We start from the raw sequence: 20,812 nt of genomic DNA, 5'->3' as shown, positions 1-20,812 counted from the left end.
TCTATCTATCTATCTATCTATCATCTATCTAATATCTATCATTTATCTGTGACATTTTTGCTATTCTTCTTTGAACTGGTGGTAGCATCTTGCTGGTTTCCTATTGATTAGTGACTTAAATAAAATCTTTGACCTCTGTTCATCTTATACCTGTATGAGATATAAATCTTCTTTTAAAAATGATCTTTTAACAACTACAACAAAGAAAACATTCTGTAAATTGCTAAAAAGAAGCATTTTTTAAACCTCATACTCACTAAAAAGTGGCTAGGTTCATGTTTTTCTGCCAAGTGTCAGAAAAATATGTTACTCTGCATGCTTGATTTACTCCAAGTTAAATGACAAGTCATGCCTGTTACCAAGAAAGATATAACAACTTTTTGTTTGTTTGCTTTTAAATTCAGTGCTCATGTGTGAATTATGTCACACTGAAATCTGTAGATGTAAATGGAAATTTAAGATTTACATTTCAAATTTCTTAATATAAACATGGAACCACAAGTAACCAGGTGGCATGCATATACCCTTTATTGAAGAGTAGGGCGCATGTTTAGTTGGTGGCTCTGTAGTTTACATGGATCTCCGGGTTCACATCACAAACACTGTTCAAAAGGTGTTTCAACACACTTTCCATGTATTTGTTGTAGCTTCCATTCAGTTCTTTTATCTTCCCTAGTGTTTGCTCTTCTATTTCTTCTGAGACATTACTTTGAGAGCCCATTATCTAACAAAATAAAACACACAGAATTCACCACACTACACATCGTACTGAAGTATAATTGCTTTACTAAACTTGTTTTGGCTTATTTATTAATGCTTTTTCTTTGGGGTACACATTGTGTATTATTTTTCCAGAACTTTCTTAGAGAATGGATATAGTCACAAATATCCTAAGTGGGATGGATAAACGTTCCCCAAAATGAAAGATAACCATGGTCAGTTCCTTGTGCTTTTTTTTTTTTTTTTTTTTAAGATTTTACTTATTTATTCATGATAGCCACACAGAGAGAGACAGAGAGGCAGAGACACAGGCAGAGGGAGAAGCAGGCTCCATGCAGGGAGCCCGACATGGGATTCGATCCCGGGTCTCCAGGATCGCGCCCCGGGCCAAAGGCAGGCGCCAAACCGCTGTGCCACCCAGGGATCCCAGTTCCTTGTGCTTTGAGGCTGGTCTCCACACAGCACAAATGGAAGGCACATTCACATTCATTATACCCTACTTGGAAGTGTTTTCATGTATTACATTTTTCATTATTTGAAATAGTTGCAATTTGGTTCCTGTATGTTCCCCATTGCTTATTTTTCTGAATTGAAAGTCTGGAAAATAAAGTTGAAAGACACCATTAAACCCATTTTGCTGGTTTTTAAAGAGCAAATAACTGGTTTGCCAATTTTCAAAATATATCATTTAAACTGAGTATTGTCTTTCAGGAAAATAAGGTCATAGCATGTCCAGGAAGACACTTCGACGTGCATAGGTATCTCTTTTGGGGTAATAGGTATAATTTAGAAATTTTTAATATAAATTGATTTTCTTTCAACTTAAGATATACTTGTCCATTTGGTGACATTATATTTTTAGGTGCAGTTTAATATATCTTTCTGGTTGCTCTTTCATCAGCAGGGATTCCCAGTATTTCCCATTATCTCCAAGAGATTCGCCCAAAATACAATTTCAAAAGGGGATTACCAATTTAAAGGGACTCTGCAGTGAAGCCTTTTGTAAAGCTATCCTTTGCTAAAGCAAATAATCAGCTCCTAATTTATCTCCTCTGTAAACTCAGCCTTTCTTAAACATGGTATTGTTAAGGCGATACAGCTGGTTTTTGTTTGTTTTTCTCTTCTGTGAGTGTTTACACACAAGGAAGGTATGCATTTAGTTCAATCCCTGAGACTCCACTAACATTGACTTCTATTTCAGGGTCGTTAGACTATTCTAAATTCTAGAATTCACATTATCTTTCTGGGTCCTAAACTTGAAATCAAATGCAATTGAGGCCATCAGGTTCAAGTTCTCTTCTGTTTATGCTCCATGCAATAAGGGCTTCCCAGTTCAAAGAAAATCACTTAAGGAAATAGAGCTTCTAAGACATCAAATAACTTTTATAAAATAACATTTTGATAAGTGAGAATACAAGGAGCAGAGACATATGGACTGAATTTCCCTCGTTAGGAAGAAGTTTAAAAATGGAAGAGAACTACTTACCAAAATAATCTTACCAAAATCTATTTTTTTCTTCTGAATTCACTATCTTAAATGAGATTCTACCAAACTCAAAAAAAAAAAAGAAGTCTTAAACCCAATGTCTTTAGTGTTGAAAAATTTAGAAGACAAGCTATTATGAAGTTATTATAGCAGTGTTAAAAATAGCCATTATTAGGCTAGATTGCTGCAACTATCCTGTAGGACCTTGGAAAAGTTCATTTCAGCCTTAGGTTCTTTATCTCAGCATTGTCCACTAGAAATGTGATATGACCTACAAAGCAAGCCCTAGAAGTAATTTTAAAAAATATTTTATTTATTTGAGAGAAAGAGAGAGAGAGAGAGAGAGAGAGAAAGAGAGAAAGAGAGCATGCGCTGCTGATAGAGGAGCCTGCCTCATGATCCTGAGAACATGACCTGAGTCGAAATCAAAGACTCAGTCACCTGAGTCACCCAGGTGCCCCAACAGGTCATATAACTAATTTTAAATTTTTACACAGCCACGTTAGAAAGGTAAAAGGAAGTTGGTAAATTAATTTTAATAATATATTTTATTTAACCTGATATATTCTTACTATTATTATTTTGATGTACAATAAACATAAAATTATTGCATTATTGTTTTTCATTCCAAATTTTTGTAATCTGGTATGATTTTACACTTACAGAACATCTTTATGGGGAGTAGCTACATTTCTTTTTTTTAAATTTAATTTAATTTAAATTCAATTAACTCACATATATTATTAGTTTCAGAGGGTAGAGGTCAGTGATTCAGCAGTTATATATGACACCCAGTTCTCATCACATCATGTGCCCTCCTTGATGCCCATCACCCAGTCATCCCACCCCCATGGACTAGCTACACTTTGAAAGTTCTTCAGCAATATGTGAAATGGCCACCTTTTTTGACAGTATAGCTCTAATGCAAAGATGGTAGCTACTGCTATTAGTGGTATTCTTCATTTACTTTTCTAAGACAACATGATGATTTTCTGAAAGGATTGTAGTCAAGATGGTACATTTCGAGGAACTTGGCACTGAACAACTAATCAGTAAATGTCAGTGATTATTGTTTTGAGTTTTCACTGCTTGTGTTGCTTCTGCTTTTTAATTTTTAATCCATTTTACACTTTCAGAAATACTGGAAAAAGTAGCCCAAAGTTCATGTCTCATCCTGATTAATTAAATATAATATTATTTTTGAGTTCATTTGATGCGCAGTAATTTGATTTTCTACAGTGTTTCCTAGACATTACAATACCAGGGACCAACCATATACTGTTTTATTTTATTTTTTTACTTTAATTTTAAATTTTAGCTCCAGTATAGTTCACATACAGTGTTATATTAATTAACATTAATTTCAGGTGTACTCTACAGTGATTCTCCAATTCTGTATATTACTCAGTGCTCATTAAGATAATTGTACTCTTAACACCCTTCACTATTTCACTCATCCATCCACCCACCCGTCCTCTGGTACCGTATACTATTTTATTTTATTATTTTATTTTTTTCCATATACTATTTTATTTTATTTATTTTTTTTCATATACTATTTTAAATGGCGTTCCTCAGGAAGAATTCCATACCTTGATATATGTAGATAGCGTTGATTTAAGCCATACAGGAAAGTAAAGGAATGAACATAACCTGCATAAAGGGTCAATCGCCTTGACCACTGTTGTAAGTGTTGCAAATGCTGCCTGAAGCATCATAGATGCTCAATGCTTGTTTGTAGAACTGAATAGACTGATCAAAACTCTAGGCATCATAGAGAACTTATTACCTATGTTCTGTTGCTCTTGTTGGCAGAAGCCTGCTATCTGAATGTTTGGGACATGAAATAAATTAGCAATTGAGAATTGTGTGACACGGGGTGGTACATTTTGTCAAAGGGTACCCTTTAAGGACTTCTCCCTGTTAATTGTCAAAACTGCAATGTTGAGATTGATGCATATAGATTTAAAGCTAAATGACTTATGGAATTGGCAAAATCTTTCAACATTCAATATGTTACTTTACAAATTGTTCAAATGTTCCTGTTCAAGAGAAAACAGAGAGAGGCACTTGGGTGGCTCAATCGGTTAAGCTTTCTGACCCTTGGTTTGGCTCAGGTCATGATCTCATGGGTCCTACATTGGGCTTCCCACTCAGTGGGGAGTTTGGTTAGAGATTCTCTCCCTCTGCCCCTCTCCCCACTCTCTGTCTCTCTCTCATACATTCTCTTTCTCTCTCTAAAATAAAATAAATACCCCCCCTTTTTTTTAAAGAAAGAGAAAACAGAGATTCAGGTTCAGGTCCAATTATCATAAGCAGAACACAGTTTTGCATTCTCAGTCTATGGTTGCTTCGAGGAAACAAAATGTTTTCATGATATGAATTCAGGAAGAAAGACTAAAGATACAAAAATCTTCAGTATGCCCCAGGCAACCGTTTTCATGTCTTCTGTTTAGACTCATGGTTCATCTAACTTCTACTTACATTAACAATAGATTTTGTGTTTCCACTGTTGTCCAGATTTCCTTGTAGCAGTGTAATATCTTCTTTAGTAGAAGAAATTATATGTGGTAGCAATGATAAGCAAGTGATAAGTAAATCCTTAAAACAATATTTGTTGTTATACAACCCACTTTGGGATACCTGCTTCTGTTGATATGTCAGGGGAATTGAAAGAACACATACATTAACAAGTGCTAAGACACAACTTAAAAAAGTAACATCGAGGTGTCTCACCCACAGCAGGCAGAAAACTGACTTCTTGGGTCTCCTCCCAGACCTCCTCCTTGCCCTGGGTTAATGATGATGGGATTTAACAGGAACAGCAATATGTCTGACATATGGAGGTCATGCCAAGGAAAGAGTATCTTGTACTAATGGTTTTACAATATGCTTGAAGTAGCAGAGGCCTAAACATGTTGACCTTTCTATGTGAGCTTTTGATCAACTAGCTGGAAAATTGGCTTAGAGCTCCAATTATGGGAGCAATGAAGAGTTTTAATTATTTTCCAAAGCAGAGAACAAATATCCTGAACCAGATTTACATCTTATGAGATCCTTCTGGAGAAATGATATTTCAAGAGATTTGACCCAGCTACTTTCTAAAATTACGATCGGTTTTGTTATTACTTAAAAATAGAAATGGGTACATCAGAAATATTTGGCATAGAAAAATAAATGCTGGTTGGTATTAAGGATGACTGTTTCCTCAGGTCCCAATATGTCATGGGTCATGACAGGACTCAATACGAAAGATAAAGGCACAGAAGAAATGTTAGTTACCCTATACTCTTAATGAATATTTATTGTGTACTTACTATGGAGCAGACACAGCTGGGGAAAGTAACAGAACAAAACGTAGAACCTGCCATTTTGGTGCTTATAGTTCAGAAGGAAAGATAGGCAATAAGTAAAAAATGTAAATATATAATATATCTAGTAGTGATACATGATAGGATTATAATGGGGAATTCCTTTCTTAATGAAAGACACAGCTTTAAGTAAGGTGTTCAGAAAGGAGAGTTAACAAAGGAACAGAGATGAAAAGATGACTATGTCTAAAAGAAGATGATTCCAGGGAGCAAATATCACATGTGCAAAGGTGCAGTTGGCAGTGGTGTGCTCAGTCTGTTTGAGGAAGAAGGAAGATAGAGATGGCTGGAATAGAGCAGGTAGAGACAAAAGTAATAGAAAATGTTACAAATGACCAAAGTAGATCTTGTTGCACATTGCTGAAAAGTGTTCTTGTATTTCCTTATGATTTCCTTTTCAATTGGCTGACTTCTTTCAATAAATCTTTCATATGAATATAAAGAAATGCCTTTTCCCTACATTAGCATTTAAAAAATATCTGTGGTTCATAGTAAAAAGTAAGTGCATGACATTTCCAGAAGTGACAAGGGCCGATCATGGAGGGCTGAATGCACATGTATAGACTTAGGAGTTTATGATTCCTTTGTAAAAACACTGATAAGAAGAATTTATTTTAGCTGAGTGGTCCACTTTGTTCTAGGAAGGACTTTTTATGTTAAGAAAGAGCCCACAGGAAAAGTTTTTCCTGCCGTGGGGTTCAATTTACCTCCACCAGCCCTGGATCCACTCCCACTGAAATAAAAGTTGTAAATAAGGGGATTTCCAAAGTGCTCGTGGTTCACCTTACAGTGTCAGGCTTTATTTATGTTTCTACTGAGGGGAAAAAAAAAAACCATATCAAATGACCTTTAGTTTGTAACACATGGAATTTAATAATTTTTTTTAGTCCATTGCATGTTGCAACACAGAAGGATGTTGGTTCTGAAAATTTCATACATTTATTATTATTTTTAACTGTAAACTGTAGATATTTTTAAAATGCTACTGGGGGAAAATCCTTTTAAAATATGTTCTTTTTTTAATAAAAAAGATTTTTATGTATTTATTCATGAGAGACACAGAGAGAGAGAGGCAGAGACACAGGCAGAGGGAGAAGCAGGCTCCATGCAGGAAGCCCGATGTGGGACTCCATCCCAGGACCCCGGGGTCATGCCCTGAGCTGAAGGCAGACACTCAGCCACTGAGCCATTTAGGTGTCCCTAAAAATATTTTCATGAATGATTTGTTGAAAGAAGTCAGACAATTGAAAATAAAATAAAATAAAAATAACAGAAGACTTTTCAGCACCATGCAACAGTACTACTTCGGTCATGTGTAAATCTTGGATTCACCAGCGAAGATCTGTCCTGAAGAACTCATTCTAGAACGGTGAGCAGTACTTTTTATTGATTGTAGTATAAACACTAATAAACAACAACAAAAAATATGTTTTCTGAAGTGTTTTCCTTAATAAAATGTGTTAGCCAATCATCTGTGGCGGGAATAATACTTTAAGTAGGCCCTTCCATTTGGATATTTGAAAATATGATTTTTAATGTGTGTTGTATATTAGATATTAACTGTTGATGGACACTTTCTATGCAAATCCCAAGGCCTTGAAAATGGAAATGTAAAATCAGTAATTCTGTAATGTGTTAGATTTAGTTTGATGTTGAGGCTTCGTTGAATTGCACCTGCTCAATCCAGTATATTCCCCCCCCTTGATATTATAATCTATGCCGCATAAAAAAAGCTGTGCTTACTTTCTTACTTACCTTGGATTGTTTCAGTCTAAACTCCTTATCTCTCTGCATTCTGTACTGGTCGATTTCTGCCATGGCTTCTTCTTTAGCTTGCTTCAGTCGCTTCTCTTTTCCTGAACATTAACAGTGGCATAGAAGGAATGTATTTTTTAAAAAATAGACATCGAATTTCAAACTTGATTTGTAAAAAAAAAAAAAAAAGGTGAGGTACATTATTGATAAATTTTTCTAAAATGGCCAACTTCATTAAAAAACAATATTGAAAAATAGCTTAGTTTGTCAATTGGGTTTTCTAGAACGTGGAACTGACAACTTTCTTTCGCGCTTGCATGTTTAAGTAAAATATCTGCGCGTTTACTCACAGCAGTCACAGCCAGATAACAGATTTTAGCTGTCACTTATTCGAAAAGACATTATTTGGTCAGATTTTCTGTCCTGATTTGCTGCCAGGAATCCTTCAGTCCACACCAACTGGATCCTATTTAACACTGGCAGATCTCCAAAAGCACTGCAAACATGCAACTCAGACTCTATCAAACTGACTTACAATTTTTTAAAGCGTTTTATTGGGATTTTTTTTCTTAGCATTTTGTTGACTCTAGAATGTCTGATTAAGCCCCACAGCACATCAAAGTAGGCATTTTTTTGTAGTAGCTTTCTCTGAGGGGGACTTGAAAGTGGCTGTAAAACCAATTGTTTTTAATGGTTGGGAGATTTAGTTAAATAGCTCTCTTTTCTTTTATTAATAGCAAAGGTGTAAGCCTTAAGCCAGCAGACAGCAATGCAGATGAAAGTTTCAGACAAATACAATGCTGAGGGGATCATTAACTAAGCACATGACGTTTTTTTTTCCTGACAACCAGAATAAATTTGGGGGCTTATAGACTGATATTAATTGCTGCTATGCCCCCACCACCCACCACATTCAGGGGGTTAGGTACTAATGCTTTGTGATCATTAAAACTTTAAAGAAACTCTAAACTGTATTAAAAAAAATTTTATCTGAATCTATTGTCCTTCAGTTTCAGTTAAATGCCTTTATTCTTTTGCTTGTTTAACATTCTCTGATAATGTCTCAAGCTTTTGTTTATAACTTTGGTCAACTGTTATGTTGTGTAGACTTTGAACTAAATAAATGTGTTCTCATTGAGTAGCATAAAAGGAAACCTTAACATAAACTTCTGTTTTCCACATACATGTTTTAATATGCCTTTATTTTTATAGATCTTTGTAGTATTTGAATGTAAATGGTTCCTAAATTTCTTTTCCTGCTAGGCATGAGTTGCTTTGCTAGTCGCTGTATCTATCATCTATCTATCATCTATCTATCTATCTATCTATCTATCTATCTATCTATCTATCTATCATCTATCATCTATCTATTATCTATCATCTATCATCTAGTAAAGATAGATTCACTGAGTTATAAATTGGCATGTGTCTTTTTTAATACCTATTGTCCTTGAACAGAACCGAGTAAATCTCATTCAGAACAGATATTTAGCTTTGTATTTACTCCCCGTAAAATCCAAGATCTGCTGAAAATTAGTGCTCTTGTGGTGCTTGAGGCTTAATGGAACATTAACAGCAATGCTTACTTTTTTCCTACTTAATTAATGCTCATTAGCATTTTATATATACAGATTCCTTCATGCTCTATATTTCTAACTATTTTGTGTCAACCAAACACATTCTATTCACACAAATACATCATATGATAGGAGGGGAAACTATTCCTTGATCCCCAGCTCTCTCTCTTACCACTGCTTGTCATTAACATTCGGACAAAAATATACTTAAGATGTATTGACATTTTCCTAGTAATAATGGGTTGTAAGATACATAATCACTTTATAAATTAGTTTAGTTTAACAACTCTCCATGTTAATTACATAATATGTAAAAATAATGGTTTCAAAATCACAACTCTACTACGTTAAAAATAATAACAATAATAACAGGAAAACCTCTGTGTGCCCCATCCCTGAGCAGAATCCATGCTCCACTCAAAAGGCTGTATATCGGCTCCATCCCACAGTGACAGGCTCAGAGTATGTCTGTGATTCCCCCGTCATGGCACCAGTCACCTGCTGGTTCTCATTCAATTAAATAGGAGAGCCACAGGGAAATCGCTGCTGGCACAGCCATTTTCTGGACAGACTCAGCAGCTGCCACTGTGTGAGAGCCTGCATATGCTACACCTGATTTAATCCAGTGGAAGAAACGGGAGCCTAAAGCCTGCTGTTTCACTGGAGGTGAAGCAAAATGCATGCATCAAATCGGCTCATATTAACCTCTAGCTTGCTTCTCTGTCTCTGTATGAAGATTTCTAAATTTTAATATTATACCTCTTTCCTCTTTTAAAATTAAAAGAGCATTAAAAATATGGCTGCTGTGACCCAAAAAGCATTTAGGCTTATATTCTTATTTCTCAATACTTTCTGTATCAAACATGGGGGGACCATATGGAACAGTCCAGATATTAAATATGACAATCAAATATTTGGTCCCAAAGTTCCTACAAGGTCCTAGATGTTTATCAGACCAAATGTTCTAATGTTTGGTTTAGAAAATGCGGTTATCTTATGCATCGTGATTTTAAATACTACTAAAGCAGGTGCTCCAGAGCAGTGCAGGAAAGGACAGTTTTGATTTGTCCATCCATCATTCATTCAATGTTTATTGAACATCTACTGTATTCAGCATGGGGCTACCAACAGAGGATAGAGAAATGCATATGATATGGTCCTTTCCTCCAGTTGGCATAAATACAGTGTAATTTGGAAATGTGTACACGATACTCTGGCTTTCCAAAAGGAAAATATAAAATACATAAAATTGTGAAGAATACATTTAATCAAGTATGAAAACAATGGAACACATATTTTGGTTCTACTTTTTCCATGGCAGTTAAAAATCACAAATTTATGGAAATTTGCATTACTTAAATTCTAGACAACCTGTGCTTGCCGTTCATCTCAATAGTCATGTTATGGCTTATGTTTTTATGGTAAATCAAAAATACAAACTGGAACCAGATATGTAGAGTGAGGCTCAGAGGAGGCTGTCAAGGGAGGTCAGGGAAGACTTCTCAAGAAGGAAGGAAGGATAGAGATGAATGGACTTTTTAGGCAGGACAGCAATGAGGACAAATAGTCCACTTTGGAGATTAAAGCAAGGAAGGGAGACCCTTTCTAAGACAATTTTGGACACTCTTTGCAAACACCTGCACCTTAATAACACCATTCATTTTTACACATTATCTTGTCATACAAATATTTCTAATGCTCAGCATACCCTTATTGAGATATTTTACAGGAAACTTTGTGGGAAGGAGAGAGAAGGGAAGATGTTTGATTTCCAGGTGATTTGTGGGAAAAGGATGAAAAAATTTCAGGTTAAAACCAAACTTTCTGTGAAAATAGGAAGAAGGTGTTGATGCACAAGTATGGACTCTTCTTGGCTTTTTGGTTAGGAGAGGCCAAGTGAATTGAATGTCCCAAATACAAATGAGCCCTTGAGACACAGAGAACCCTTTTCTGTTGACTGAATTGTTCAACTGGTTCTGGAATCTTTTTGTGACAAGAAAGATGAGTTTCATCTCTCATTTTAAAAGAGAATCAAAATTATACACGAGGCACAACTACAGTGAGACATTAGAAGTCTTATAACTCTGAGCCTGAGTTTTCTCATTTATAAAACAGATTTAATAATCTGTTGCAATGAAGCATTACACGTATTAGGAAAAAAAATGTAAATAAAACGCTTGACAAGGAACATCTATTTGATTATTTTTAATCATTATTAGGAAAATAAGCCCAGTTTCCAGGGACCTTTGTTAGGGACAAAGACAATGAATACACCGTGAGTTGGAGGAACGGAGCTCAGACTGTCACTAGAAAAGCCTTTTTAGGCTTCCCTGAGGACGTCTAAATAGAGGTATTGAGAGCATCTGGACAGACAAGTTTGGATTCGGAAGCAAGTTCTGAAATCAAGACAGAGATCTGCATGTCAGTCCTCTGGGTTTGTGAATGTGCTCGTCATATCAGTGGGATTTGTACTGAAACCAAAAGAGAGTGTACTGAAGGAAGAGGAAAAAAGAGCTAGGGTCTCAATCTGGGGAGATGCCAACATTCGAGAGATGAGAATGTCGAGGAGGACCCTCAGGAAGAGCCTGAGAGTTAGTGGTCAGAGAAGTAGGGGAAACCAAAAGAGTTTTCAAGAAGGATGTGGCCAACAGTGTCAAATGCTACAGAGAATGGAAAAAAGAGACGTTTAAACAACCAATATTATGAATATCCTCTATGTGCCACACACTGTTTCTAGATCTATAAATACATCAGTGAAAACCATAAACAGGCAAACTTTCTTTTCTCATGGAGCTTGTATTCTGAACATATTAAAGGGAGATAAGAAACAAGTAGTAGATGATATGATATAGATAACAAGTACTATGAAGAAGAAAGAAGGAGAGATAGACTGTGGGTGCTAATCTAGGTAAGTCATGTCTTTTGGATGAAGTGATATATGAGCAGAGACCTGAAGGAATAAGACAATTAACCATGCGAGTATCTAAAGGGGAGGAACATTCCAATCAGGGCCAACAGCAGATGCAAAAACCTTTGACACGCTCAAGAAACAGGAAACACTCTATAGTGGCTGGAACAAAGCGAACAAGATGATTGAATGTTAGGAGATGATATCAGAGGGGTAGCAGTGGGACAAGGTCAACAGAGCTCATGGGGCACGATAAAGCTTTTGTTCCTTGAAATGCTAAATTCATGAAAGGGTCTTAGCAAAGCTGTGGCATGATACTTTATGTGATTGAAAAGGATTTCTTTGACTGGCATGGTGAGAATAGATTGTTAAGGGCAAAGGAGAAAGAGAGGGAACACCAGTTAGAAATCCATTGCAGGGATCCCTGGGTGGCGCAGCGGTTTGGCGCCTGCCTTTGGCCCAGGGCACGATCCTGGAGACCCAGGATCGAATCCCACGTCAGGCTCCCGGTGCATGGAGCCTGCTTCTCCCTCTGCCTATGTCTCTGCCTCTCTCTCTCCCTGTGTGACTATCATAAATAAATAAAAATTAAAAAAAAATCCATTGCAATAGTTCAGATAAATGTTAATGATTGCTGGAAATAGTAAATAGCAGAGGAATTTGTGAGAACTTGTATATATTTCGAAGGCAGAATCAATGCATAAACATGAGAGGCAGAGAAAATGGTGACTCCAACATCTTATTTTGGGAGTAGAGTCAAGAATGCAGTTTAACTGAGATGCCTATTGAACTTCTTGTGGCAACAGTGAGGGGGCTGATGTTTACACGAATCTGGAGATTAAGGAAGCAATGAGGGCTGGAAATAGCATGTTTAGGAATCATCATTCATGCAGCTGGTGTTTTGAGCCGTGGGATGAGATGTGATCACAGATATCTCCAGATATAGAAGAAAACAGGTCCGAGTTGGGATCTCAACTGTAGAGATTGGAAAGATGACAGGAAGCCGACCATGAGAGTGGTGTCCCAAAGTCAAATGAAGGAAGAGTTTCAAAGATAAAAGAGGGGTCCAGTTGTGACTGAGATATTCAATTAATAAAAGCACTAGCAATGTTTGTGGTCTCGGCAAAGGCAGCTTTGGTGGAGTCATAGGGGCAAAAGTCTGATTAAAGAGGGTATTACGCTAAGTGAAATCAGTCGAACAGAGAAAGACAAAAACCATATGATTTCACTCAGATATGGAATCTAAAAAAAAAAACACATAAATGAATAAATTAACAAAAAGCAGATAGACCTACAAGGAACAAAATGATGGTGGCCAGAGAGGTGGGTGGGGTAGGTGGATGGGCAAAATGGGTGAAGGGGAAGGAGACATACAGGTTCCCAGTTACAGACTGAATATATCCCAAGAATAAAAGGCACAGTGTAAAGAATCTAGTCAATAATACGTGATAGCACTGTGCGGGGACAGACGGTAGCTCTACGTGTGAGCACAGCATAACGTATAGAGAAGTTGAATCACTATATTCTCACCTGAAACTAATGTAACATTGGGTGGTAATGACACTCAAATAAAAGAAATTCAATGAAAAATGGAATAAAAAAAACATAAACACAGGGAGTACAGGCAACTTCAGTGAGAAGTTTTCACTTATACAGGGGGACAGAGAAGGTAAAGCTTCAAGACTGTGACGTGGATCTGACAAGTAGAAAATGTTGTGAGTCGAACTGCCTCCTTCAAAAGGATCTGTTTAAGTCTTGACCCCTGGTCCCTGTGAATGTGACCTTACTTGGAAATCAGGTGTTTGGAGGAGTAATCCAGTTAAGAGGAGGTCACCCTGAATTAAGGTGGGGCCTACATCTGCTGCCTCGTGTCCTTATCAAGAGGGAGATTTGGACATAGAGGCATGGAGAAGACACGTAAGGAAGAAGGTCTGTAGTGACAGAGACAAAGATTCCAATGATGCAGCTGCAAACCAAGGAATGCCAAGGCTTGCTAGCCATCATGGGAAGCCAGGAAAGGGGCATGAGACAGGTTCCCCCTGAGTGCCTCCAGCCAGGGACCAATCCTGTCGGCCCCTTGGTTGGGACTTCGGGCCTCCACAACTGTGAGATAATACCCTTCCATTATTTTAAGCCATCTTAAAATCTGTGATAATTGTTGTATCTGTGATAATTGTTACAGAAGCCTTCTGAACCCAATACGGAGGCTGACTGAGGCTGACAACAGTGTCACCTGAGCACTGGAAGCAAAGCCAGATACCCGAGGGTGCGAGGCAGAGTGGGGACCCAAGTGCAGGAGCCACCTGACAAAAATAGGCATAGCCAGGACAGAGGAGACCTTGACTTGGTTTTGAAAACAAAGACAAGACTTTGTGGGAGTGTCTGGAGATTTCTATTTGGGACTAACCCTCATTTTTGTTCTGTTACACCACGCAGAAGAGTAACGATAGCTTTTCTTGGCTTTGGGGAACTATTAATACTATGATAAAACCAATGTGGTTCAATGATTGACTGTTTTGCTCACCCACTACAAACCTTGGAAAAAGTAATGTCACCAGAAAAGCGACCTCTCTTTTGGTGATTGTTACAGAGCTTCTCTGCTGACCCTAATCTCTCGTTTCCTATCTTTGCTCTCTAGGTGTTTCCCGTGCTATTCTTTGTATTTGTATTTTCCTTATTCAAAAAAAAACATAGGTAGTTTTGTGTAGGTCCTGGATTGGATATAATCAAATGCTATTATGAGATGAAAATGTTCTGTGGCTATTATTTTAATACGACCCACTTGAAGAATTGAAAGTCCAGTATACTTACAAATACCCCATTAGTCTGCGGACTGCAAAGAAAGAGAAAAAATTTACAAGCCTACAAAACACACAAGACAGGGCCATGAAATTCTAATATGGCAACTTTTATTTTATTAGTTTATTAAAAGTCATGTCTTCATGAACCAAAGCATTCCCTTGCATAGAGGATAATTTATTAAATCAAATCAAGGTGCTTGTTTAAGCAATTTGGAATATCTGCATATTTGGAAACAAATAGGCAACTTGCTGATTTAAAAAATATTGGTGGCTGGCATCTTATAGACCCACACAAACGAATCTGCCCCACTGTATTAGCTGACCTATTATTGAAGTAGTCAAAATAGCGTCTTAAGCGTTTATTTTGCATTTGTGTATAATTCAATGAGGTCCTCCTAGAAGGCTGTGCTTAAGAGATCAGTAGGACTCTTATTTTGCTGTACTTTTCAACAGAATTCTTTTTAGTAAGTAATGGAAGAGTATTCATAGCTCACATGTATCGAGCACCTGCTATGTGCCAAGTGGCGTTTTAAGTCCTTTAGAGGTATTAACTCAAGGAGTCATGACAACTCCTTCGGGTAGATACTATTATCTCCATTTTGAGGCTGAGGAAACTGAGTCACAGTGAGGTTGGAAGGTAATCTGGCCAATTCACCCACCAAGTAGGAGGCAAAAGCTGGATTCGCGACCACGCGTAGCAGCTCCAGGAAGATAGCCCTGACCATTTTCTAGCTCAGCAGGAAATTCTGGGTGTGTTCTTCACTTTTATGAAGATTGTTGTTTTTAGAAAAATTTAAATATCCCAGCTTGTTCAGTTTTTCTCATTTTCGGATTTGAATGTTTACACTGTTTACTCCATCATTTGATCTATATCCTGTAATGCAAGTTGTAATTTTGAGTTAAACACAAACACTATTTTCGGCAGCTGCCAAAGGAGACAGTTGGAGCATCTGTTTATGGGAAAGGCTATGGTTCACCTTTGCAAATAACTGGAGAAAAGGGGTTCTTTATGTGTTGTGGAGTCAGGCGCATTTGAGCCCTGATTCGAAAGAACTGTTGAGTGTTCCAAGTTTGCAACGGGTTAAGTGGAATAAATACTGATCTCGTAAAAGGTCATGACTACAAGTAAAAATACCATATATTTGAGAGAAACACAAGTGTCCGTTCCTCCTCTTGATGATGGAATCTTGAATTTCTATTCTAATTTGGACGGGAGTTGTTTAGTTCCCCACACCTGGAGCTCCAGGGCAGGTCTGATGTTTTGCTGTAAAAATGTGACTTGTCTTGGACCAACACACTCACTTTTATGTTTTGAATAATGAACAATTTTTAAGGCAAAAAGTGTTAACTTCAACTAAAATAATTTAAAATAGGGTCAAGCTACTGTGATTCCACCTAAATCTAACCAAAGAGCAAGGCTATTTTGCCCATAAAACATTTTTGCCTTAATTAATAATCATAATTTAATCTGTAATCCGTGAACGGAGGCAGACAACCCAGCTTTTCTAGGTGTCTACTAGAAGAAGCCCACGTCTTCCTCCTTACAGGAAAAGCTGACCCAGAACTCGAGTCTGTTGTAAAAAGAAATGAAACTTGTTTGTCTTGTTCTTTTATTCCATTCCTTTATTTGTATTGCTTATAGTAATATAGAAGTATACATATTAAGGAGTTAAAAATAAAAATAATTATTTTGGGACGTCTGGGTGGCTCAGCAGTTGAGTGTCTGCCTTCAGCTCAAGGTGTGATCCCAGGTCCTGGGATCAAGTCCCGCATCCGGCTCTCTGCAGGGAGCCTGCTTCTCCCTCTGCCTGTGTCTCTGCCTCTCTCTCTCTCTGTCTCTCTCTCTCTCTCTGTGTCTCTCATGTATAAATAAAATTTTTAAATAATAATATTTATTATTATTTTGATTGCATTCTATCTTAGGTATAGTTTTTTGATCTTTAAAACATCATGGTCACATATATATATATATCTGATATTTATATATATCATATATATCTTACATTTTTATTTAAAAAAGAGAGTATGAAACTCAGAGAAGATAACTGACTTACACACAGAAATATAAGAAAAAGCCAATGCTCTGCTACTCTGTTGCCTCACATCCCAACTTTTTGAGTCTGTTCACAACCTCCCCACGCCCCACCCCGGCCACAATGTTCCCTCGTAGCAGGTGAGTGACTGAGTGTCGTGAGGGTAGGGACTTGTATGATTAATTTCTGCAGACGTAGCAGCCTTCAGGAGAATTCCTGATACGTCGGGTCTATAAAACCTTATCTGTATCCCTTAAGGCAAAGCATTTATACCCTATATTGTATTATGTAACAACCTGGCTGAGATCTGAGGCCGTCTTCTTTAATGGAATATATTAATATTTTTGCAGCATAATATATAAATATGCCACCTTATGAATCTTGCATTTTTCTAAAATGATTACCATGTGAATTGCTGTCCTCCCCCCCACCCCGTGTCATTCCTTCTCTTCGTCTCCCTCTTTCTTCCTTTCTTTTAGATATATATTCAGGAGACCTCTCTAGCAGGGACTCTTATGTGCAGATTTCTGATGTGCTTTCAAGTAAATGGATCTAAGAAAGAGAAAGTGAACACAGACTTCCCACGATGGCGTTCAGTACTGTGATTTATTGGCTCTCATCTGAAATTATTCTGCCTTCGTATGTCAGAGTTTCAAATGAATCACCTTGTGAAAAAAAAAGGTGAAATATATGGGTCTATAAAAATGATGGCTATATGTACCTCTCACATCATGATTCTGTTCTCCCCTTTCTGCTCCTTTATGTATTTCTCACGCTGGAACTGTTTAAGGAAGAGTCTAGGTCTACTCATTGGTGTCTATACCGAAGTGGCTTGGAAAAAGCAGGCACTCAGTAAATACTTACTAAATTAAATAAATTAATAAAGGACAAAGCTAGCGAAATGTGAGAAGTTACAAAATACCAGGCACAAAGGTAGTATTTTGTTTCGCTGTAGAATGCTTAAGAAGTAAATATGATTGGTGCAATAGTTGAAGTTGTAACCCCAAACTGCTACCTGCTGATAGTTATGTAAGGAAACAGCTTCTATCTGGTGAAAACTGTCCTCAAAGCCCGTGCTGCGGGAGGCCAAGAAGGTAGACTGACGTGCTCTGTAAAACTGAGAGTAGAGGTTGGTTGTGGGAATAACGTTTGGAAAAATATTTTCTGGAATGTTTTTAAGGCCTAGGTATTTACGCTTGCTGATCGAATGTTTGCTTGACTATTTATGACTGAAGACCAGGGGAAATGTCCACAATGACTTTAAGTCATTGGCAAATAATATGAACATTTTGTATAAAAATAAGACAATACAAATTTTCCAATACTGACTTCTGAGGAGAGGTTGTCCAAGGATGGTGTTTTCGCTTGTGAGAAGGAAAACAAGTTTGGCTTTTCTCTTTACTATGAAATCTGTGTCTAGATGGTTTTGAGTGGTCTTCTCCTCCAAACAACTTGCATGATCCACAGAGCCTGTTTTCTCTAACGGCTTTGAGAAAAGACCCACAGTTGGTCAACATCACATGGATCATAGGACAGTATTGATCAATGTGCCCGATATTGTCATTGTGTTTCTTCCATAACAAGGAAGCAAAGGTAATATGATTAAAACACCTTCAAATAAGTTGCTCTTCTGTTCTGGAAGGTTTAAATGTGGTAAAAGAAATTTGAATAAAAGATAAGGAAGTTTTCTACACTACTTCAACCAGCAGGTCCCGGACTGCTTTCTTTTCTATAAAATTACTCTGCATTCATACCGTTTCAGTCATTTGCATGGTTTGTTATAGAAAAAGAAATGGAGAAGTAGGTAAAGTTTGGCTTAACTTTTTTCTCCTTCCTTTTTCTCTTCTAGCACCTTCTACATGGAGTCTTCCTTTTGCTGTTGGTGCCTACATTGCTGACCACTTGGGAAATCAACTTAAGAAAGAAAAATGATTTTACTCCTGGTCAAAAAACCCCCATGGACTAAGCACTGCCTCACTCCTGGCTTCTTCCCGAGCATTCTGATGTACTGTTCCCACACCTCATCCGATCCATTTGAACAAGCTTTTGTCCCCACCTACTCTATTCCTGTCACTATATGCACCCAAAGAGTCACATAAACAATGTTTTTAAGACATGGCCGCTATCTTGCTGAACTTTGAATTAAATTGCAGATATGTTCTCATTCATTTGGGGAATATAAATAATAGTGAAAGGGAATAAGAAGGGAAGGGAGAAGAAATGGGTAGGAAATATCAGAAAGGGAGACAGAACATAAAGACTCCTAACTCTGGGAAACGAACTAGGGGTGGTGGAAGGGGAGGAGGGTGGGGGGTGGGGGTGACTGGGTGGCGGGCACTGAGGGGAGTACTTGACGGGTTGAGCACTGGGTGTTATTCTGTATGTTGGCAAATTGAACACCAATAAAAACTAAATTTATTATAAAAATAAAATAAAAATAAATAAATAAATAAATTGCAGATGCAAAACATACAATTAGGAGGAAGATAAATGGCACAAGTTATTATAGATTAAGTTATGATGTGGTATGAGAGAGTGGAAAAAACATAGGTCTTGTCCCAGGGAACTTGAATTTGAGTCGTTGATCTACAACATGTTAGTTTATTCATAACAAAAATTATGTAAATTTTTTACAGTACAGTTAAGATCTCTGCTTGAGGGTCAGACTCTGTCCAAATCTTGTCTATACCACTTACTCTCTGGGTGACCTTGGGCAAATTGCATAATTTATCTAAGCAACACTTTTCATCTCTGCAGAAAGAATTGGTATGAGGAATAAATAAGATAAGCATTAAATGTGGTGCCTGCATGGTGTTTTCTATTTTTAAATATGACCTTTGACAAATAATGAACTTCAGTTTCTGCATACATAAAATGGAAATAATAGTAACATCTCATTCATATGGTTGTGGTGAATATCAAAGGGAGTAGGAAAGGGGTTGACATTTATTGAGAACATTCTGTACTAATATATAGATGCATGAGTAAATACAAAGAAAGTTAGAAAATGAGAATAACGTGGAAACATTATTAAAATATTGGATATTAAAAGCCATGAAGAGAGGGATGGGAATGAGCCCGATAACTGTTAATTATCACAATTTTACAGAAACAGAAACTAAAGTTTACAGAGGGTAAGAAACTTGCTCAAGTTCTCTCACTAGTAAGTAGATTCAGTCTGAAAGATGTCTATCTCTTAACCATTTCACAATATTGAGAAACTGAGGCGTGGCAACATTAAGGAAGTTGCAGAGACAAGGTTTAAGGTCATATCTCCCTATAACTTCAATCTCCATTATGATTTCATTTAGCTCATGACCTCGCCAAAGGCTCTGAGTTAGAGAATTTTGTGCCTACTCTGGCCGTAGGGACATATGACTGCATAGCTTCTTTCTTTCTTTTTAAAAGATTTTATTTATTTACTCATGAGAGACACAGATAGAGAGAGTCAGAGACACAGGCAGAGGGAGAAGCAGGCTGCCCATGGGGAGCCCAATGTGGAACTCGATCCCAGGACCCTGGGATCATGACCTGAGCCGAAGGCAGAGGCTCAACCACCGAGCCCCGCCAGAAGTCCCAACTGCATAGTTTCAATGAACTTGCCAAAGTTTCTGAGGGAGTGTGGAAATGCCAGGGTTTGAACCAGAGTCGGCCTGCCTCGAAGGTCCATGCTCATTTCACAGCACCCACCTCATCCCTTTTGGGACAAATCCCTCATGGGTCAGACAGCATGGAGACTTACTCTTCTTGGCTTCCTCTAGCTTGTCCTTGGCCCTTTTTTCTGCCTGAAGAAGCTGGTGGATCCCCTGGGACTGGCTGGTCATGGCAGCTTGCTTCGAGTTAGGTGGCTTCTGTGAAATCTGGAAAGTGGTTGATCTATTTATCCTTTTAGAAATCACCACATAATTCCAGTTGTTGTGTCAACGGTGAGTTCTAAACATGGGTGTTTGTTTCAAAATGGCCTGACTGGGCTGGAGAGCTGGGCCCCAAGGAGAGCCCAAGGGCGGAATCCAGAAAAACAAGTTAAGTCAAAATGAGGAAGCTACGAACTTGTCCTTTCAGCCAATTTCAGTCTTTGCTATGAAATAAGAGAGATAAATAAAAAATGAGTAAGATACCTTTTGGAAAATTAGGTTCCTTCTTCTTCCAGCAAATATTGAC

At 37.6% G+C, this 20,812-nt stretch overlaps 1 protein-coding gene across 1 annotated transcript; it reads right to left on the bottom strand.

Moving 5' to 3' along the window:
• Positions 1–510: 510 nt before the first annotated feature.
• Positions 511–20,605, bottom strand: ATP6V1G3 (ATPase H+ transporting V1 subunit G3). Its single transcript, XM_025429792.3, has 3 exons — positions 20,394–20,605; positions 7,333–7,433; positions 511–724 (listed from the first exon to the last, which is right to left on the bottom strand). The coding sequence occupies exons 1-3, from the start codon at positions 20,473–20,475 to the stop codon at positions 551–553; spliced, it is 357 nt and encodes a 118-aa protein (XP_025285577.1). The 5' UTR covers positions 20,476–20,605; the 3' UTR covers positions 511–550.
• Between the last annotated feature and the right edge of the window lie 207 nt (positions 20,606–20,812).

This window comes from Canis lupus, chromosome 7, assembly GCF_003254725.2.
Source record: "Canis lupus dingo isolate Sandy chromosome 7, ASM325472v2, whole genome shotgun sequence".
NCBI lineage: Eukaryota > Metazoa > Chordata > Mammalia > Carnivora > Canidae > Canis > Canis lupus.
This window is presented reverse-complemented; position numbering and strand designations above follow the sequence as displayed.